Genomic DNA, 18867 nt, shown 5'->3' with positions numbered 1-18867 from the left:
ATACTGAATGTGCCAAATATATTATATCGGGCCATTTATTTTAAATGTCATTGAAACTGCTTAATTTTCACATTTTTGTTTTAAAAATCAAGCTTGTGCTAAATATGTCAACCCCACTGTTCCCCCCCCCCCATGGACGACACGTATGCACCAGTGATTCTGTCTATTAAACTAATAGATATATATTTCTCGATACAAGTAGGGCAGATCCACAAGTGAAATTATTCTTGGATGAAACTGATCTGTTCAGCTTAATATGATCCACAGAGCCCTGCTCATGAAGCAACAACTTTAAGCTGCAGTTCTGTTTCAAAAATAGACCTGAACATGACTTCTGTGAGACACCCAGTGTTGCTAAGCATAATTATAGAACAGGGATTTATTTTGTTTTATCATTCTCTGCACTAGGTTGGAGATGTAAAGCAATTTGCAGTTATCCCATTAGCTTACAGTGCAAACATGGAAGAGCTTGATCCCTTTCTCCTTTCCACTTCCCCCATCAAAAGTATATAAAGAGAATAAAATTACTTTGGTTCTACTTGCTTTATATAGCAAATATGAAGAATATGCACATTTGTAAAAATCCCCTCTCTTCTATTGCTTTAGTCAATTTGTATTAGGATCTGGCTCTCAGACAGCTTTTGGGAGTTATACTTAATTTATGACTTAACAATGACTATTTTTGTCATGGGTGCAAGCCTTTTATTCAACAGCAACTCTTCTTTGACTGCATAACACCCTGCAAAAATAACTTGGGGAGTCTAGAACCATCGCTGAAGAAAATCCATGTTGTTTATGTTATGTATTGGGCTTAATTGTAACACCACGTGGTAAGCTGGAGCTAGCTAACGGTTCCCAGCAACTCAGACACCCCGTCTCCAGTGCTGCTATTGGCTGGCCCTAGGCGACAATAGGTTGCTTTAAACCTATTGGCTGCCGCCTAGGGGCCAGGCTATAAATTGCTGCAGGCTGCAGCTCAGTTCCTCAGTTCAGATACTGCAAGCAAATAAACATGACCATTGCTGAACTCGCTCGCCTCGTCTTCATTCCTGTGCAATGAACTCACTACACAACACTGGCGACGAAGGTGGGATCCTGCTTCTCCGAAGGAGCTGAAAGTCACTAGGGGAGAGGCAGCGCACGCCTGGTGGGAAAGGCATTTCCCCTCCCCTATGGTCAGCTAGCCAGACACGCTAGCGACCACGCGCTCAGTGGATCACTCCCTGGGCATCGGAAAAGCAGGATCAGAAGACGCAGGAACCAGCCGAGAAGACCAGAAGAATGCCCAAGGTTTGACGGCTGCAAGAATTCGACATCAAGCGACCAGAAGGATGGCCAACGTACCTGTCCCAGGTCGAAAACTACCTCTGGGCGAACCAGGTTGCAGAGGATGGACTGAAGGCTGCCACGCTGCAACATTCGATCTGGCTGAAAACTTGTTCGCGCCAATGCCGCTGGAATTGGTCTCCTACGCTGATCTAAAGAAGAAGCTTGGAGAATACTTCCAGCCGAAGATGTTGGTAATTGCTTGGCGCTACACCTTCGAACAACAAACGCAGCAGCCCGGTGAGACTGCATCAGAGTACATTGCGGCCTTGAGGCAGGCCGCATGCCTGTGTAAATTTTCAAACATCGAAGAGCGACTTCGAGACTGGCTCATCTGCGGCCTACGAAATCGAGAGATGCAGCAAAAACTTTTTGCTAGAGCAAACCTGTCGTTCGCTGAAGTCCAGGACTAAGTCATGGCAGACGAATACGCCGGGGATGCTGTCCGAACAATTCGACCTGCCAAAACAACACATCGCGAAGAAGCCGTCCACCACGAGGACGCCGAACACAGAGGAATCAGAAGATGAAGATACCAAAGTCGACAAGCTGCACAGACAGCCTGACACACAGCACCGCAGCAGCAAGCAACAAGAGACTCCTTTCAAGGCAGATCTCTTACCTAGATGTAAAGGTTGTGGTGGCTGCCACCAATGTGCAGACTGCAGATTCCGGTCAGCCACGTGCCAGGCCTGTGGCAAAACCGGTCACATCGCAGCAGTATACTGAGCTCGCCAGAGGGACCGGTCATCAAAGTTCCAGTCGGAAGATCTTACCAGGAGAGGTACCGGGGCCCAGGGGGCGTTTAGCGTGGGGTTTTGGGCAAGCTGCAGAAATGTATGCCGCACTGGGGCCCAATGACCCCTCAGACCCAAATTTAAACTTCAGGTGGAGCTACAAGGCGTCCCCTGTAAAATGGAGTTGGACACAGGCTCAGCCGTTTCCATCATTTCTCTGAACACATTTAATTTTGTGTGCAGTTGCAGTAGAAAATGGGCCAAGCTGAGGCCCTCCAACATGATTTTAACAGATTTTCAAAACGCGAAATTCATAGTCAACGGTGAAACTACCTTGGCCGTTAAATTTAAGGGATTTTTTGGGCACCTGGATGTCGTAATAGTAGGGGGCCAGAGAACGAGTCTAATTGGACTCAATTGGTTTGATGCATTAGGCATCCAAGTAACCGGTATCGACCGGACACAAGCCGCGAATCTAACGTCAGTTTGTGAGGACTTTGCAGATGTATTTGATTCAGCCCTAGGAACATACACAGGCCCACCTATATCATTCAAGCTAGACCCCAACGTGGTCCCCATTAGGATTAAGCCTCGAAGGGTTCCCTTTGCCCTCAAACATAAAATTGACACAGAAATAGACAAGCTTGTAGAACAGGGCTTTTTGTAACCAGTTGATGGTGGGGAGTGGGAAACTCCTATAGTAACACCACTTAAGACCAACGGAGAAATTAGAATATGTGCAGACTACAAATGCACAATTAACAAAGCCCTTAAGCAACACGCATACCCTGTCCCAGTGGTGAACCACATCTTGGCATCTTTGCAAGGGGGCACCATTTTCACAGTTAGATTTGGCACAGGCCTATCAGCAACTGCCGGTTGATGAGGCCACAGCCGCAGCTCAGACGATCGTGACTCACAGGGGGGCTTTTAAAGTGAAGCATTTACAATTTGGGGTTAGTGTTGCACCAGGCATTTTCCAGGGAATCATGGAATGCACACTTAAAGGCATTCAGGGTATTTGCCCTTATTTTGATGAGGTACTTATTGCAGGGGAATCCACAGAGGTGTTAGCCAGCAGGCTCAGAGCTGTCCTACAGAGGCTGCGTGAAGCAAGCCTCAAGAGTAAATGCAGTATTGGGGTTTCTTCAACCGAATTTTTGGGATTTCGCATTGATGCTAATGGCATTCACCCAGCTGAGTCCAAAGTGAAGGCCATTCAAATGGCACCTAGCCCTAAATCAAAAGGAGAGCTACAAGCATTCTTGGGCCTCCTCAACTTCTACCATGCATTTCTGCCTAACAAGGCCGCATTGGCAGAGCCACTTCACAGGCTCTTAGATAAAAAAGTTTCATGGGTTGGGGAGGGGGAAGAGGGTGGGGGGGAGGGGGTTGGGAGGGTTTTTTTTTCTTCTCTTTTTTTGGTTTGTTAAAGATAAAATGTATTGTAAAACTTTTTAATTAAAAAAAAAAGCTTCATGGAAATGGACCAGCATTCACGAGAAAAGTTTCCAAGACCTAAAGGCACTTTTGTCGGTTAAATCTACTGTTACTCTTTTTAGGGAGTCTAAACCAGTCTGTTTAGCATGTGATGCATCCCCTTATGGGGTGGGGGCAGTCTTGAGTCATTTAGAGAAGAATGGAACACAAGTTCCTATTGCATTTTATTCAAGGACACTGTCCTCTGCTGAGCGTAACTACGCTCAAATTGACAAAGAGGCCTTAGCCATTGTAGCAGGAATTAAAAAATTCCACGGCATTCCGATCCTGCAAGCAAATAAACATGACCATTGCTGAACTCACTTGCCTCATCTTCATTCCTGTGCAACGAACTCACTACACAACAGTTTATATTTTTTAAAAGACACCTGGATATTTCTGCAGCTTGTAAATATGATAAAATAAGTGCACCATCTCCCAATATCTTCCTTGCCCCAATTATTTTATTTTTGGGAGATGAAATCTGGTCAGAGTTGTCTTGATTGTAGTGATTATTCCACTGGGAGGTCTGTTAGGAGCAAAATGTGAGAGTTAACAACAAAATGTGTTTACATTCCTAGCCAGATCCCACTGTTTTGTTTGTGCATGGCAGTCCTATACCAGGCGTTCCCAACTCCTGGGCTGTGGCCCACTACTGGGCTGTGGCTTATTTGGAATTGGGCCACACGAGTGATGGGCCAGCACATGCACGCAACTCAACTTGCCCAAGTGGTGGGCTGGCAGGCACTTATGTGAATTCAGGCTGGCCCGCGACTCATACAAGTCAAGCTGTATTGAGTGCGTGCACCACCCCACCACTCATGTGGCCCAGTTCCCTCCCCCCCCCAGCCAGACCACCAAGTCGCAACGGTTGGGGACCACAGTCCTATACTAATGTGCGTACATGATCTAACAAGATGCATTTCAGTGGTGAGATAAGTAGGGTCTTGCACTTAGGCAGGAAAAATCAAATGCACATATATAGAATAGGTGGTACCTGGCTCAACAGTAATGACTATGGCAGTATTTTGGTATCCTAATGGACCATCACTTAAGTATAAGCCAGCAATGTGCTGCAGCTACCAAAAAAGCCAAAGCAATCCTAGCTGCATTAATAGAGGGACAGCATCACAATCATGAGAAATGATAGCACACCTTTATACTGCACTAATGAAGCCATATTGGAATGTTGTGTCTAGTTTGGGTCACCACATTACAAAAAAGGCGCTAGGACCCAAGAAAGAGTGCAAGATCCTATAAAAAGTGCAGAGAAGATCAACAAAGATGGTAAGAGGCTAAACTGTATGAAGAGGTGATCGACTTATTTATTCTCCAAAGCACCTGAGGGTAGGACAAGAAGCAATGGATGGAAGTTCATTAAAGAGAGATCCAACCTAGAACTAAGGAGAAATTTTCTGAAAGTGCAATTAATCAATAGAACAGCTTGCCTCCTGAATTTGAGAGCGCTCTATTGCTGGAAGTTTTCAAGAAAAGATTGGACAGCCATTTGTCTTTGGACTAGAAGATCTCCAAGGCCCCTTATAGCCATATCATTCTATCTGTAGATATCTAACCATAAGGGTATTTTATTTAGTAAAATTTCCAAAATTTATCTATGGTTTTTAAGTGGAAAACATTTTTCAGGATCTGAAAAATCCTACTGCATGCAATATCCTTATTACTGGAGCAACAATAATGCCAAAGTTTGAGAAAGAGTCCATGATCTAGCAGTAATACAGTCAATCCTTGGTTAATGACCTGTTGATTAGGGACCATTCAAAGTTACATTGCCCTCCCAAAAGGTAGTTACAGCTTGGTTCTGGAGTTCAATGGCAGCAACCCCCTGCAGTCACATGATCACATTTCTAGTGCTTGGCAATCTTTTCAGATAGTTTCTGGCAAAAAATGCTGATAGGCATGCACTGACTTGCTCAATGATTGCACTATTCCCTTAATGTCCACAGCTTTCTCTTTACTACCATGGCATTTACTTCATGAACTTCACAAAAGGTTGTAAAATTGAGTCAGACACATGGGTGCCTTGATGTACGACCGTCATGAGTCACAGTTGAAATTCTGGGCTCTATTACAGTTGTAAGTTGACAACTACCTATAATATGATCTTTTTTATGAAATATGTTTTATTTAATCTATTCATCCATTCTCCAAAGGAAGAAGTACTCTAAGCTCTCAGCTAACACCCAAGATGGTAACAAGATGACAATAATTACATTTAATCTCCCATTTAACCTCCCATTGCATTGCTTACTTACCTAGAAACAATTCTCACTAAACAGTGTTACTTCCTCTGAGTACACATGAAAACAACTATATGTTAATAGGCATAAACCTTGATCTGTAAAGGTTTCAAAGAGGTGATATTCTCTTTTGGTTCCATTTTATTCACAAATAAAACTGAAGATTGCTTTGATAGACAGACAATGGTAAATAACAAAAGCAACATCATATTATTAAAATGCAAAGATCATACTATTAAAATGCAGTCAGCCCTTTTGTATGTGTGTCGTATTTGTGCACATATCTAAAAATGAGCAGAGCTTCCATTGCAATTGCAATGATGCTGTGTTCTCATTTTGATGAAAGCATTGGACCCTGCAGGTGCTTCCAGTTTCAAATAGTTTTAATAAGCAATTTTCTTTCCTGGAGCTGAAGACATCTTTAGGTTTTATGCCATAAATATATAAAAGAGAGGGAAGAAAGTCTGGTTAATTACATCTGACTCACTTATATATCATTCTAAAATGCTTTATCCATACTTTTATAATCTCCTCTTACACAAATACAAATGCTTACATCCATGTTTGTTCCTATAATGCTAAAATAATATATTTTGTAATGCAACTCTTGTATTAAAAGGCATATATTAAAGATGGTTGCATACAGAATGCATATATTAGGGAAACTGAATTAAAACTATTTATGGTAAGGAAATTTGCAAGCCAAACTGTGCAACTCAGAGAAAAGTATTTATCAAAAAGTATGTTTTAATTTTAATGTTGAGGAAATTTGGTAGAAAACACTTGTGAATAAGTATATACGAAAGTAAAACAAATCAGATATACTACATACAGGGCTTTTTTTCTCATAGAATGCTCAGAACGGAGTTCCGGCACCTTTTTTGGATGGAACCTTTTAGGGTAGGCAAGGCAGGTTGTATGACATGTGTGAGTTCCGGCACCTTTTTCTTTTACAAAAAAAAAGCACTGACTACATCTCTCTACCCATATGCAGAGCTGGTTATTATTAGTCAGTCAATTATCTGAAATTTACCTTAAGATCAGAAACATCTCGGTAGCATTGTTCAGAGCGGGTGTGGTCTGATAATTGGACATTCCAGAAACAGGGAAGCTGATAGACAAGAAAGGGATTCTGTTTGATGACTGCATTGAAAATATCCTAGAAAGACAAACAAGCAGACAAACATTTTTCACTTTGCAGAAAACCAATTTCATGTTGCAAACTGTCTTTATAATTATAATAATTATAATAAAAATGTGGGTAAACTATAACTTCCCATCTTTGAACTATAATTTATCTTGATTGGGATTTCTATTTTTATTCTTTTAAAGATATTTATGTTTTAGGATTTTAATGTTTTAATGCTGGAAGCTGCCCAGAGTCATTCGCTATGAGATGGGCAGCAAACAAATTGAATAAATAAAATAACTAAGAACTGAAAGGTTTGGGTGTTTTAGCTTTTAAAGAAAAAATGTCAAGTCTTACACTGTATTTGTCAATATAACCTGGACCTTTGCTGCTGATTCACATTTGACAGCTGTTGGGTTCTCAAGAAAGACTAACTATAAAACAAAGCTGCCTACTCCTTTCCTTGTCACGGTTGTTAAAACCTGCCCACGTACATTATGTCACTATCAAATCTGAATACTGTATCTTCATAATTAAAGATTTTATAGCAACATTTGAAGTTAAAAGCATCAAACTGCAAACTAAGAAGGACCAACCAACAAACCATAATACATTAAAACTTACCTAGATTTAACTGCATTAACAACTTAAAAACAAGAGCTTCAAGATATTCGATATTGCTTTTTAAAGGTAAAGAGGTGTTTTAATTTGGAGCTAAAAGGATCTACCCTAATCCTTACCATATTTCCCTAGTGAGAGCATCCAATTTTGCAGTGTCCCATAGAGAAAAATCTTTTTTTAAAAGTTTAATAATATACTTCTGTGTAGATAAGGGCCTTTCTGATTATTAGGAACATTTTTTCTTTAGATATTGACTTTCCACACTATTTGACTAGTTATACGCCATCAAGTTGGTGCTGACTCCTAGCAACCAAAGAGATATTCTCCAGCATGATCTCTTTCTAGCCTGGGTCCTTCAGATCTTCCATTGGGTATATTTGTCGCACTATGAATTTATCTTTCAGTCATTTGAAGTAGACCAGCTTGGAAAACAGACATCACAAATACTAGAATGTTGTTGATGTAGGCCAGGGGTCAGCAACCTGAAACAGTGAAAGAGCCACTCGGAACCGGTTCCCTCACAAAAGAAAAAACTGGGAGCTGCAAAAAAATGTGTGCACAAGCGCATACATGCGCGCATGTGCAGAACAGGGTTTGACTGAAGAGTGGAGCCAAGGCGAGATATGCACCTACCCTGCATATTTGAATTGATTGGTTGAACTTTTTTAGTCCCACTTTTTTTTTTTTTGGACTGCACATGGCAGAGGACTGGGAGCTGCAGGAGACAGCTGAAAGAGCCGCATGCGGCTCCGGAGCTGCGGGTTGCAGACCTGTGATGTAGGTTATAACCATAGAAAATCTGACAGAGCTTCCCTTTCCCTCTTATTCATACCAAACCCAGTCAAAGCAGGGCAATCTTGAGGTGTTTTTTTTTTTTGAAAACACACTTCACTGTTTTCCTGTGTAGAGTTCACTTTACTTGAAGGCGATCTCTGTATTCCTCTATATAGCTATCTCTTTCCCAACATTCCCAGCTTTATAGACTTTCCAAGAGAGCTAAAATTTTGCGTAACATGTTCTAAATATGATAATTTGAGTTTGGTTATTTCGGCTTCAGGTGGGATTTAATAATGAGCCTTGAGTTAGGCTTAAAAAGCATGTTATTCTTTCAGAATTTTAGTGAAGGAATATAGTGGCCTTATTTGACACACTACTACTCCACTACAAAGTAGTGGAGTTCTGACTGCTGAAGCTTCTCAGCTATCATGAAATATACTTATGCATAAGGTCCAACAGTAATCTAATATACTATCAGTGGTATCTCTTCAACAGCGTGAGAAAAAAAAGTGATAAATTTGAAAGAAATAATAGAGATTTTGGATGTTTATCACTTTTTTGTTGGTAATGATGGTGGTGGTGGTGTTGAATAGGAAGAAAATTTAGAAAACATTGCAAAAAAAGCCACACTTTGAATAAAAAAGGATAACAAAATAAGCTAAAAAGACATGGAGGGCGGGGGAGTAAAAACAAAATATGGTCAGATAAAACATATACAGGTACTTAGATGTGTATCATCCTGGAAATGCAGTATGTGATTATATATCATCAAGGCTAATAGTTAATCCAAAATGCTTCAATCACTCCTGCCTTCAGTTCAGAATAGGTATTGATTATAAGATTATACTTTTCACACCAGACAGTTAAATTGAATTCCATATATAACCCTCATATTTAAACCAAGGCTGTCTCACTTGAAACTTTTTTTACAAGGATCTTGGTGTCCATTGGAAAAGCACTATCTTTTTGTCTGTCTACTTTCCCACCAACCTATCATTTAGCACTGTATGTAGAATACCAGGTAGGAAAAAGTGATTGATCCTAAGCCATTACATTGCAGGAGTAATGAAACAGAGCCTACATATATCACTGCTTACAGTTTTTTCCCTAGAAAGAGGAAAAAAATAGAATAACTCATTTTCTTATCTTGCAATATTGGACAATTGTCCAGTCTCTAGCATTTCCTGTTAAGAAAGATTTTAGAGATTATTATGAAATATTATTTACTGAGACTCTGGATAAAGCAGATTATCTTGAAACTTTTCAATTAAACCTTGATCTGTTTGTGTGATGGAAACTGAAAACTTTATGGATAACTTGTGAGTGGAAAGAATACTGGGGTTTTTTTTTGGACTTTCAGATCATTGAGCAGTTATGGAACTCATCAACCATAGTAGATTATCTTTGAGGGCTGGGGCTGTTTTGCAATGGTTCTAATTATTCTCATTTGGTAGTTCCGGAGGTAATTCATCAGTTCAGAGTGAAGTTTCACCAATATGCAGATGATATACTGACCTGTATGTTTTCACTATAGGCTAAGCAAAAGGTACAATGTATCTTCTTAACCAGTGTTGGAAGTTGGGGACTGGCTGGAATAAAAGTACCGTAGCTCAATTTATTTTTATTATTAAGGTGGAATTGCGGTCAATTCTAAAAATCATCTGGCTCATTTTGAACTTATTTGGCTTTGGGAGGAATTGCAGTTCCACAATCTTCGACCACGGTTTCTACTTGATCAGAAAATGGAGGCTGTAGCCAAGAAAATCTTAGCTAAATTGCTAAAGGCCCCCTTTTTTGCCTGGGAAGCTCTGTCAAGAAAAAGTTATGTCTTTCACTTGAAAACTTCAAACTGCTGATGGCTGTCAGCTCTTACAGGAATATTTCATCAAGACTCTAAGCATTGTATTGGATACCTGTGTTTCTGGATATAATTCTGCTGTTTTCACCTATAGAGCTTTGTATGGTTTGGAAAAAACACTTTTGGAATATCTTCAAGTCACCTGTCCTTGTGCTGTGCAATCTTTTAAGGAAGGAATGCTTCAAATACATTTTCCTTTCAAAATGTTAGACACTTGGAAATAAAAAATAGGACATCTCCTTGGCTGTTTCAGCTTTTTGGAGAAGCTTGCCCAATCCCTAAGTCTGGATAGCCTCTCTCTAAGGTTCTAAGTTACTCTAGAGCTATACATTTATGAGAACTGTCAAAAATCTATGGAATGAGGCAGATACAAATACTGGAATAAAGAATTGTGAGCCAAGGAGAATTATGTTTTAAGATGGATGACTATATAAATTTCCTAAATAAGTGAAATATCAATAAAAACAGATTATATGGAAAATAGCTCTCATGACATAGGATATGATCTCATTGTCATAGTGTTTTCTTGAGGAACATCAACATCACTGAACCAATTATGCTTTTACAATTAAACCATCTAATAAGCATAATGTGAGATATTTAATTTGGCATTAAAATATATATTACAGATATGTTGCCATATTCAATAAAATTGGGGAGATTTTTGTGATGGTATTCTGACATCTGACACTGTTGGAAGATATCAGCCATTAGACATAATTTGTTCAAAGAAGGGAAAGATAAAGATACATTTTGATTTGGAAGTTGTAGCATAATCTTGCCAGGTACAGGGGATTCTCAACTTATGACCAGTTATTTAATGACCACTCAATATTCCACAAAGCACTTCTGTTCATTGTAAAACGTCACTCCGGCCACTCCAGGAGTCACATCATTGTGATCTGGGTGCTTGGCAACATGTTGCAGTTATGACTGCTCACCAAATGTTCCATGGTCAGATGATCTTCATTTGCAATCTTCTTTTCCACTTCCCCAGAAAGTCAGTGGAGAAGCTGGCAGGGAAGGTTGTAAACTGCTCCTGCTTGCCCAAAGATTTCCCCTCTGCTCCATGCATGGAAGTGGAAGGGGAACTGTTACATTTGCTTACAAAAATAAAGCTCAGGTGCCACTTCGTTTCTTCAGCTAAGTGCAGGAGTTCCCATCCTAAAATATAATTTTTAAAAGGCAATTTGAAAGCCAAATTAAATTTATAAATATGAACTCTAGAGTAGTTACAGTGGCCTTCCATAGACTGTGCAGAAGGAAATTATTTTGGAATGGTAGCTGAACTTAGGAGTTTTGAAACAGATTTTGATCGATTTTGTATCAGAACATTAATTGCTTCACATATCTGTATCCTTTCTGAAAAATTGGAGTAATGAATCGTCTCCAACTCCCAGGTATGCTCTGAGGATAATATGCTTAATGTCTGTGAGGCACTCAGATGATATGGTAGAAAATGAAAAAGACAAAGGTGATTATTAAAGTAGGAGACAGGCGAAACCATAAAGAACGCTTGTTGAACTGACAACGGCAAAACTAATATAGAAGAAAATGATATTTTTTAAGCTTCTTCAAAGTCTGCAGCTTTCCATTTCTAAAAGGGGGGCTCCTGAAGGTGAGCAGAAAATAGGCTTAAAAAAAAGCTAGATCAAGCCAAAGACTTCCCTCATCTGTGCATTATGCTTTTCAAATAAAATTTACTACAATTTTATCTGATTCATTCTCAATTATTTTATTCATGTTATTTAAACAGCATAGTGACCAACAGAGAAAATAGCATATAATATTTAAATAGTTAAATGATTCTTAAGTTGGAAAATTCCTATCCTAAAAAGATTTCACCATGAATACCTACAAATTGACAAAAGTGTGCTTCTTGAAAGCTACGTCCGATACTTCAACGTAGTTTGCTTATATAATCTGTCTTAGCACTCTGATTATTCTGGAAAAGTTGGATTTATTGTTCTCATGCCAGCAAGCATCCATTTTTAGAAAAATCCATGTACACATACTGCTTGACTTATGATTACAATTGGGACCTGAATCTCCATCGCTATGAGTCACACCTGATTTTAATGACGCTTTTTGGTTTGGTAGTTAAGTGATCACACTGTTATTAAGTAAATTCAGCTTCCCCTTTCGACTTTGCTTGTTGAAAAATGCCTGGGAAGGTTGCAAATGGTGATCACGTGAGTTGCAACCACTGTGAATACCGGCTGATTGAGAAGCACCTGAGTTTTGATAAAGAGGCTATGGGAATGTTGTGATGGTCGGAAATGTGAGGAATGGTCATAAGTCACTTTTTTCAGCACTGCCATAACTTTGAATGGTCACTAAAGATGGTTGTAAGTCACGGCAGTGAACCATCAACATTGGCTGGAAAAGTTCTGTAATGTAAATGGTAAGTCTTCTCTTTCCATTCCCTACTTTCAGGGGTAATCCTGACGTCAGCACAAACTCACCTGGTCAGCCAACGAGGTGGAGAGCATGCTCATTAGCTCTCTTTCAGCTGTGAGTCTCCACATCTGTTCCCATTTCATCTTGCGCAATTTATCCAGAAGTAACAGAATAACCCCTGGAATCAATAAGCAATGCAAACAAAGAAAAAGGCAAGCTGCAGTGAAAATGGCAAAAAGCAATGCCTTCATGCTTCAGCATGGTTGTATCAGGATTAAAACAGAAGCTTTATTAACTGTAAACTATGAGCAGTTCTATTATGTTGGGGACAAGTGGGGGTGGGGGTGGGGAGAGTTAGCCTAAGAAACCTCACAAATTAGAAGCATTCCTTAATAAACAATTGGATCTCTTTGTGTCAATCTACCTGTCAAACAACACAAAGAGTTTTCAATTACATCTCAGGGTTTTAAATGGCAGAAATATGTGCGTGCCAGAAAGCAAATTTGGTGTTTTCAGATGGAGAATTCCAGGCAGTAGCAATCAAATGACATTGTAAAGGAAGTCGATCTTTTCCACTTAATTGATCTTTTCCTGGTTAAAAAAAGAAATAGAAAAATGCAGGCAGTTTGCAAATAGAAGGCTCATTTTAAAACACCCAGCATTTTCTGAAAAAAAACACCCCAAAACATTATAACCATTCCATCAACAACCACTCCTTTATCTATATTGGACAAAGCTTTTGAGAAAGATGCATTTTTCATATGTCCTTACACAAAGTTAATAAAGCGACCAATATAAATATCAGAGTAACTTATATTGGATAAGGTGACTGGCAATATAGAGATCTTTATGTAAATCAATTATATTGAATGCAGTATTCATTATCACAAGTACATTTGTTACAGTCAGTTTCCTTTCCATCTGGACTGCCTGTTCTACACAGGGATGATTAATCATCAAAAGATTAGTAGATCAAAGGACTTTAATGCATACTTTCACATGTCTTCACTAAAATTTTAAAGTTCCACAAGACTGAGATAATGTAGGATGTATTCCCCAATAATACTTCAATGTTTATACTGGGTTTGCTGCTGAGCAGATGCAAGAGGGCTAGCAGTGATGATGTTACCTAATTTGGGTAATGAAAATATCTGCAAGAAAACAACTAAACTCAGAGAGCACCGAGAATCTGACATTTTCAACCCTGAGCTACAAATATTCTTCTTTAATGTTACCATAAGCAAAAGGTATTGAAGCACCTTATCCTAAACCATCAGGTAACAATGTGGTATTATGATGCTTTGAGTAGTGAGTCTGGAGAGACTTCTTGGTGACTTCATGAAATGCCCCTATGAATGATATGTGCAGTACTAATATACCCATTTGGCCACCTAATGAGAAGGAAGGACTCACTGGAGAAGAGCCTAATGGTGGGAAAGGTTGAGAGCAAGAGAAGAAGGGGACGACAGAGAATGAGGTGGCTGGATGGAATCACTGAAGCAGTACGCCTGAGCCTAAATGGACTCCAGAAGATGGTAGAGGACAGAAAGGCCTGGAGGAACGTTGTCCATGGGGTCGTGATGGGTCAGACACGACTTCGCAACTAACAATAATAACAACAAATATACCCATATGACATTAGCTAAGATTTCAAGCACTTAATAGATATGGCAGAAAATTTCTGTCAAAGAAAGATCAGCCCCTCCCCAAACATCAGATTGGAAGGAAAATTATTTTTTGAACAACAGTGAACTCCTGTGGCTGACAGAGAAATATATACAAGAACTAAAAATTAAATACTTTATAAATATTATGAAAATAAATGCCACAATGATTCACCAGGTTTCAAAAAAAAAAATTACATAATAGTTCAACTACCTATTTGTTTCTTCCCTGCTGCAAAAAAAAAAAAGGATTTGTGGAGGATGGGGGAGGGAGAACTCCTGTTATAATATTCTGTGATGAAATCTTAACCAGCTTTTTCCAACATGGAACAATTGATTCCTTTTGCTGTTGTTTAATTCTCTGAAAAGGAAGTTTAATCCTGACTGGAGTTTGCAATAGATGGCTAGAATCAGAAAGACTATTTGTGCCCAAGAATATCACAAAGAAATTATCCCTGAGATTGAAGGTCATGTTAAAGCAGAATCTTCTATCACAAATTCAGATTAGGGATAATAAAATGCCCCTTTCCAATTTATGGGATTACATTGAGATGGCAAGGATTTATTTAATCAGAATGTAATACATTCAAAAGGATAGAAAATGAACCTTCCTTCCCTCATTCCCTCACATTCTTTGGAAATAGTTTTTAATTTTTATCTATGAAACAAGAAAAATGATCTTATCACCACTTCTTTAATATAGGTGCCTGGGAGGCATTTACTATATCTCCACTCCATTTTCTCTATTCTTTCAAGCATGCAGATAATCCTGTCCTGGGTAAAGAGATTAACGAGTTATCAACAAGGCATCTGACAGATGACCAAAAGGGATTTAAAAACAAAATATCTGAGAACAAACTACTAATAAATTGGATGATACAAGAGTAGAAGTGTGCTCACAATAACACAGAGGTTTAATTCATACTCATTCTTAAATAAACATATAATAGCAATTTTATTTTAACATAATCAAATCCAGGGCTCTGAGGATCAGAAATGAGCACTGCTATAAAGAACATAATTATTCAGCAGTTTGGAATGTTTATTTCCACAATGGGGGAAAAAAAAGAAGAGAGAGAGAGAGAGAGAGAGAGAGAGAGAGAGAGAGAGAGAGAGAGAGAGAGAGAGAGAGAGAGAGAGAGAGAGAGAAGGAGAAAGGTTTGCTAGTAGATATTAGCAAGATTAGGGAATGTATGCTGGAGAAGCAAATTAGTTCTAATCATTTAATGTTGCTCAGTGTATCCTTGCATATACTGTAAAAGGTAAAGGAAAAGGTTCCCCCGCACATGCGTGCTAGTCGTTTCCGACTCTAGGGGCCGGTGCTCATCTCCATTTCAAAGCCGAAGAGCCAGCGCTTGTCCGAGGATGTCTCCGTGGTCATGTGGCCGGCATGACTAGACGCCAAAGGCGCACGGAACGCTGTTACCTTCCCACCGGAGTGGTCCCTATTTTTCTACTTGCATTTTGACGTGCTTTCGAACTGCTAGGTTGGCAGAAGCTGGGACGAGTAACAGGCGCTCACTCTGCTACGCGGCACTCGGGATTCGACCCGCCAAACTGCCGACCTTCCGATCGACAAGCTCAGCGTCCTAACCCACTGAGCCACCGCGTATACTGTACATATATACAAAAAAGTGGATAAAAAAGAATAGGTTTCTCTTTCCAGCACCAGAGGCTCAAAATGAATTAATTCCAAAGCTGACTACCAAATTCTATAACCATGAGATTTGCTGTATAAGGTGTGAGTTACTGTATAAGGCCTGCTTTTCCTTAGCATCATGCTATATTTTAAATGATAAGCAACAGAATACAGGGTAAAAAAGGAGTTGTTCTCATCTGTTACGTTGGTGAAAAAAGACCCAGGAGGATGAAGGAGAAGATAAATCAAAAGACCTTTTCCCCCTTAGATATCTGGTCTCAGTATGGAATATTACATATTTCAGAGATAGCATAGCAGTATAATCTGCTATGGATGGAAAAGTTTGTCAAGAAAAAAGCACCTGAAGTGAAAGGGAGACAGAAGTGGAGTTAGTGAATTAGCAAGAGAACAGATAGCCATGAAGGCTTCTTGTATAAATAAAAGCAGTATTATCAAGGCAAGCGGTCTTATGCAATTCATATTCAGCCAAAGTGCCTTAATAGTTATGGATAAAAACAGACATTTCATTTTTAAAAAAATCTTTCTACACCTTAGCTTTTACACTCCAAATAAGCTCCAAGGAAGCTCCCAAGAGTCTGGGTATTCTTTTCATTAATAATACATGAAACTTAACATGTTGAATCACCTGCACTACGTATTCAAATCCAGTGCAACATCTTATTGTTATATTTCAAAGGCTTGAAGATGAAGGCTGCCATCACATTGTAACAGTTTAAAATACTTTTATTTATTTATCAGAATTGTGCAGCAATCTGGATTCAAAAAGGAAAAGGTGATTTGAAGCCTATGGGGACAGGTGTAACATGCCAATACGTCTTTCAAGAAGCTAGGTCTTTTCTTGGCATTGTGTTGGTTGATTCCAGGGAAAGATATGTTTGATTGAATGAGTTGCCAGCAGGTGTGATATTTATGACCTGTAGTGAGTAGTCAAGGTATTAGTGATGCACCTAACCATCCAGCAGGAATCCCAGATGCTGATGCAGCCATTGGTGAAAGGAAGGGTCTATGCTGTATGAAGAACTGAGATAAAAATGTGGCATGTCCAAGGAATCAGCCAAGGTAAATTGGATATTATCAAATGGGAGATGGTTGGGTTGAAAATCAACCTCCTTGGGTCAATGAGCTACACTGGATAGACAAAGCTATTTCCAGTCTGAAGAATTCACTATCTATTACTTGGGTAGTGACACCAGCAAAGCAAATTGATTGTTGGCATTTATCACAAATAAGAAACTCACTCAAGCAGTGGACAGCTTCTCAACAGTTAATAATAGCCTTGTAACCATCCAAATCTGTGCTAGGCTCCTCAAAATCAGAGTTGTAAAAGTCTACACCCCAACAACTGATGCAAATAGAGGGTTTTTATATCAGCACTGAAATAACTCTGAAGCAAATTCCCCCAAAAGACATGGTTTATGTACTGGGTGTTTCAATGCAAAAGCTGGTAGCCAAGCTGGCAGTTTTGGACTTGGGAAATGGAAAGGCACAGATCATCATTTGGTTTAGTTTACCTTGAAATTTTATTTTGAATCATGAATACTTGGTTCAAATAGCACAAGCATCACTTATACATTTGAACTGCACCAAATAAATGGCAGCATAATCAAATCAACTATGTTCTATGCAACTATGAATGCTCCAGTTCAATCCTCAGAGCCAAGATATATATGGGTATTAACTGTGGATCAAATCATGAACAGAGTAACATTATGCAACATCAAAAAGACAGCATTATCAATTGTTGATCATGACAAGCTGTGGAGAGCCTTAGAAGTTTTGGTGGTAGCAACACATCTAGTTCAGCTGGTACAGTAGCTGTACACAAATCAAGAAGTCACAGTGCAAACATCATATGGAGACACTTATTGGTTCAAGACAGACAAAGGACTGCAAGAAGGTAGCATTCTTTCACCTTTCTTGTTCAAACTCCATGCCGAAATGGTCATGAGGAAGTGGCAACGAAGAATTAAAAATCAAAGAAAAGATTGGAGGGAGGAACATCAATAAATTTCAGTACTATCACAAAACAGGACTCCTCCCAGATCCAAAAAAGATCTGAAATATCTGATCAAAAGAATCAAAAAAGAAAGCAAGACATTTCGCTTCTTCCTGAACATTAAAATGACCCAGTTCATGACCAATACAAAACTGAAAATGTCAAAATAACAATTAATGAATAGATCAAAAGCATGCAAGAAATCACTTTCCTAGAAACGCAGATTGAACAAAGCAGTTAATGCACATCAAGGAAGCCCTCAGAACTTGTGGTTACCCCAAGTGGGCCTTCATGAAATTCCAAAAAAGACCCAGCAGAAGCAGCTCCTTAACAGACAAAAAAGAAACTAATAAACAAAGCAGCATAGTCATTCCATACGTTGCAAGAATATCGGAAAAGTTCAAGAGGATCTTCAGCCAACACAATATACATGCACACTTCAACCCCAAGAGTACACTAAGGCAGAAGCTTGTCCACCCCATGGATAAAACATCCAGACACATATTGAGCAACGTGGGATATGCAGTACAATGCACTGAGCTACAGTAGGTACAGCTTTGTACATTGGAGAAACAAAACAACCACTCCATCAACGCATGGAAACAACATAGGAGAACAAACTCATCAGAACAAGATTCAGCAGCCCATCTGCATTTAAAAGAAAAAGGCCACTCTTTCGAAGATAGCAAAGTCCACAATTTGGACAGAGAGGATTGTTGGTTTGAAAGAGGGATCAAAAAGGCTACCTGTGTCAAAATTGAACAAACTTTTCTTAACAGAGGAGGAGGGATATGACATCATCTATTCCCAATCTACAACATAATCCTTTCAATAGTTCCAAGAAGGCTCCACACCCATTTGCACTACTCAGGTGAGCCTGACACAGATAAACCTCCAGGTGGCCCCAGTAACTCTCTAAAAGAATGCAAATGACCAGCTGTCTGAAAAGAGTATAAATCCTT

The 18867-nt window shown here is 39.3% G+C and overlaps 1 protein-coding gene across 3 annotated transcripts in view; it reads right to left on the bottom strand.

The window, feature by feature from the left end:
- The window catches only part of LARGE1 (LARGE xylosyl- and glucuronyltransferase 1), a 375788-nt gene that overhangs the window by 56343 nt on the left and 300578 nt on the right, over positions 1–18867 (bottom strand). For all 3 annotated transcript variants that reach the window (XM_083365626.1, XM_083365625.1, XM_083365627.1), the window contains 2 exons: positions 12651–12763; positions 6834–6959 (listed from right to left, as the gene is read on the bottom strand). In XM_083365626.1, the coding sequence (XP_083221752.1) occupies positions 6834–6959; positions 12651–12763 (239 nt within the window). The remainder of the gene's footprint in view (positions 1–6833; positions 6960–12650; positions 12764–18867) is intronic.

This window comes from Vipera ursinii (assembly GCF_947247035.1).
Source record: "Vipera ursinii genome assembly, chromosome: 6".
Classification (NCBI taxonomy): Eukaryota; Metazoa; Chordata; class Lepidosauria; order Squamata; family Viperidae; genus Vipera; species Vipera ursinii.
Note: the sequence above shows the minus strand (reverse complement) of the source record. Positions and strands in the feature narration are given on the sequence as shown.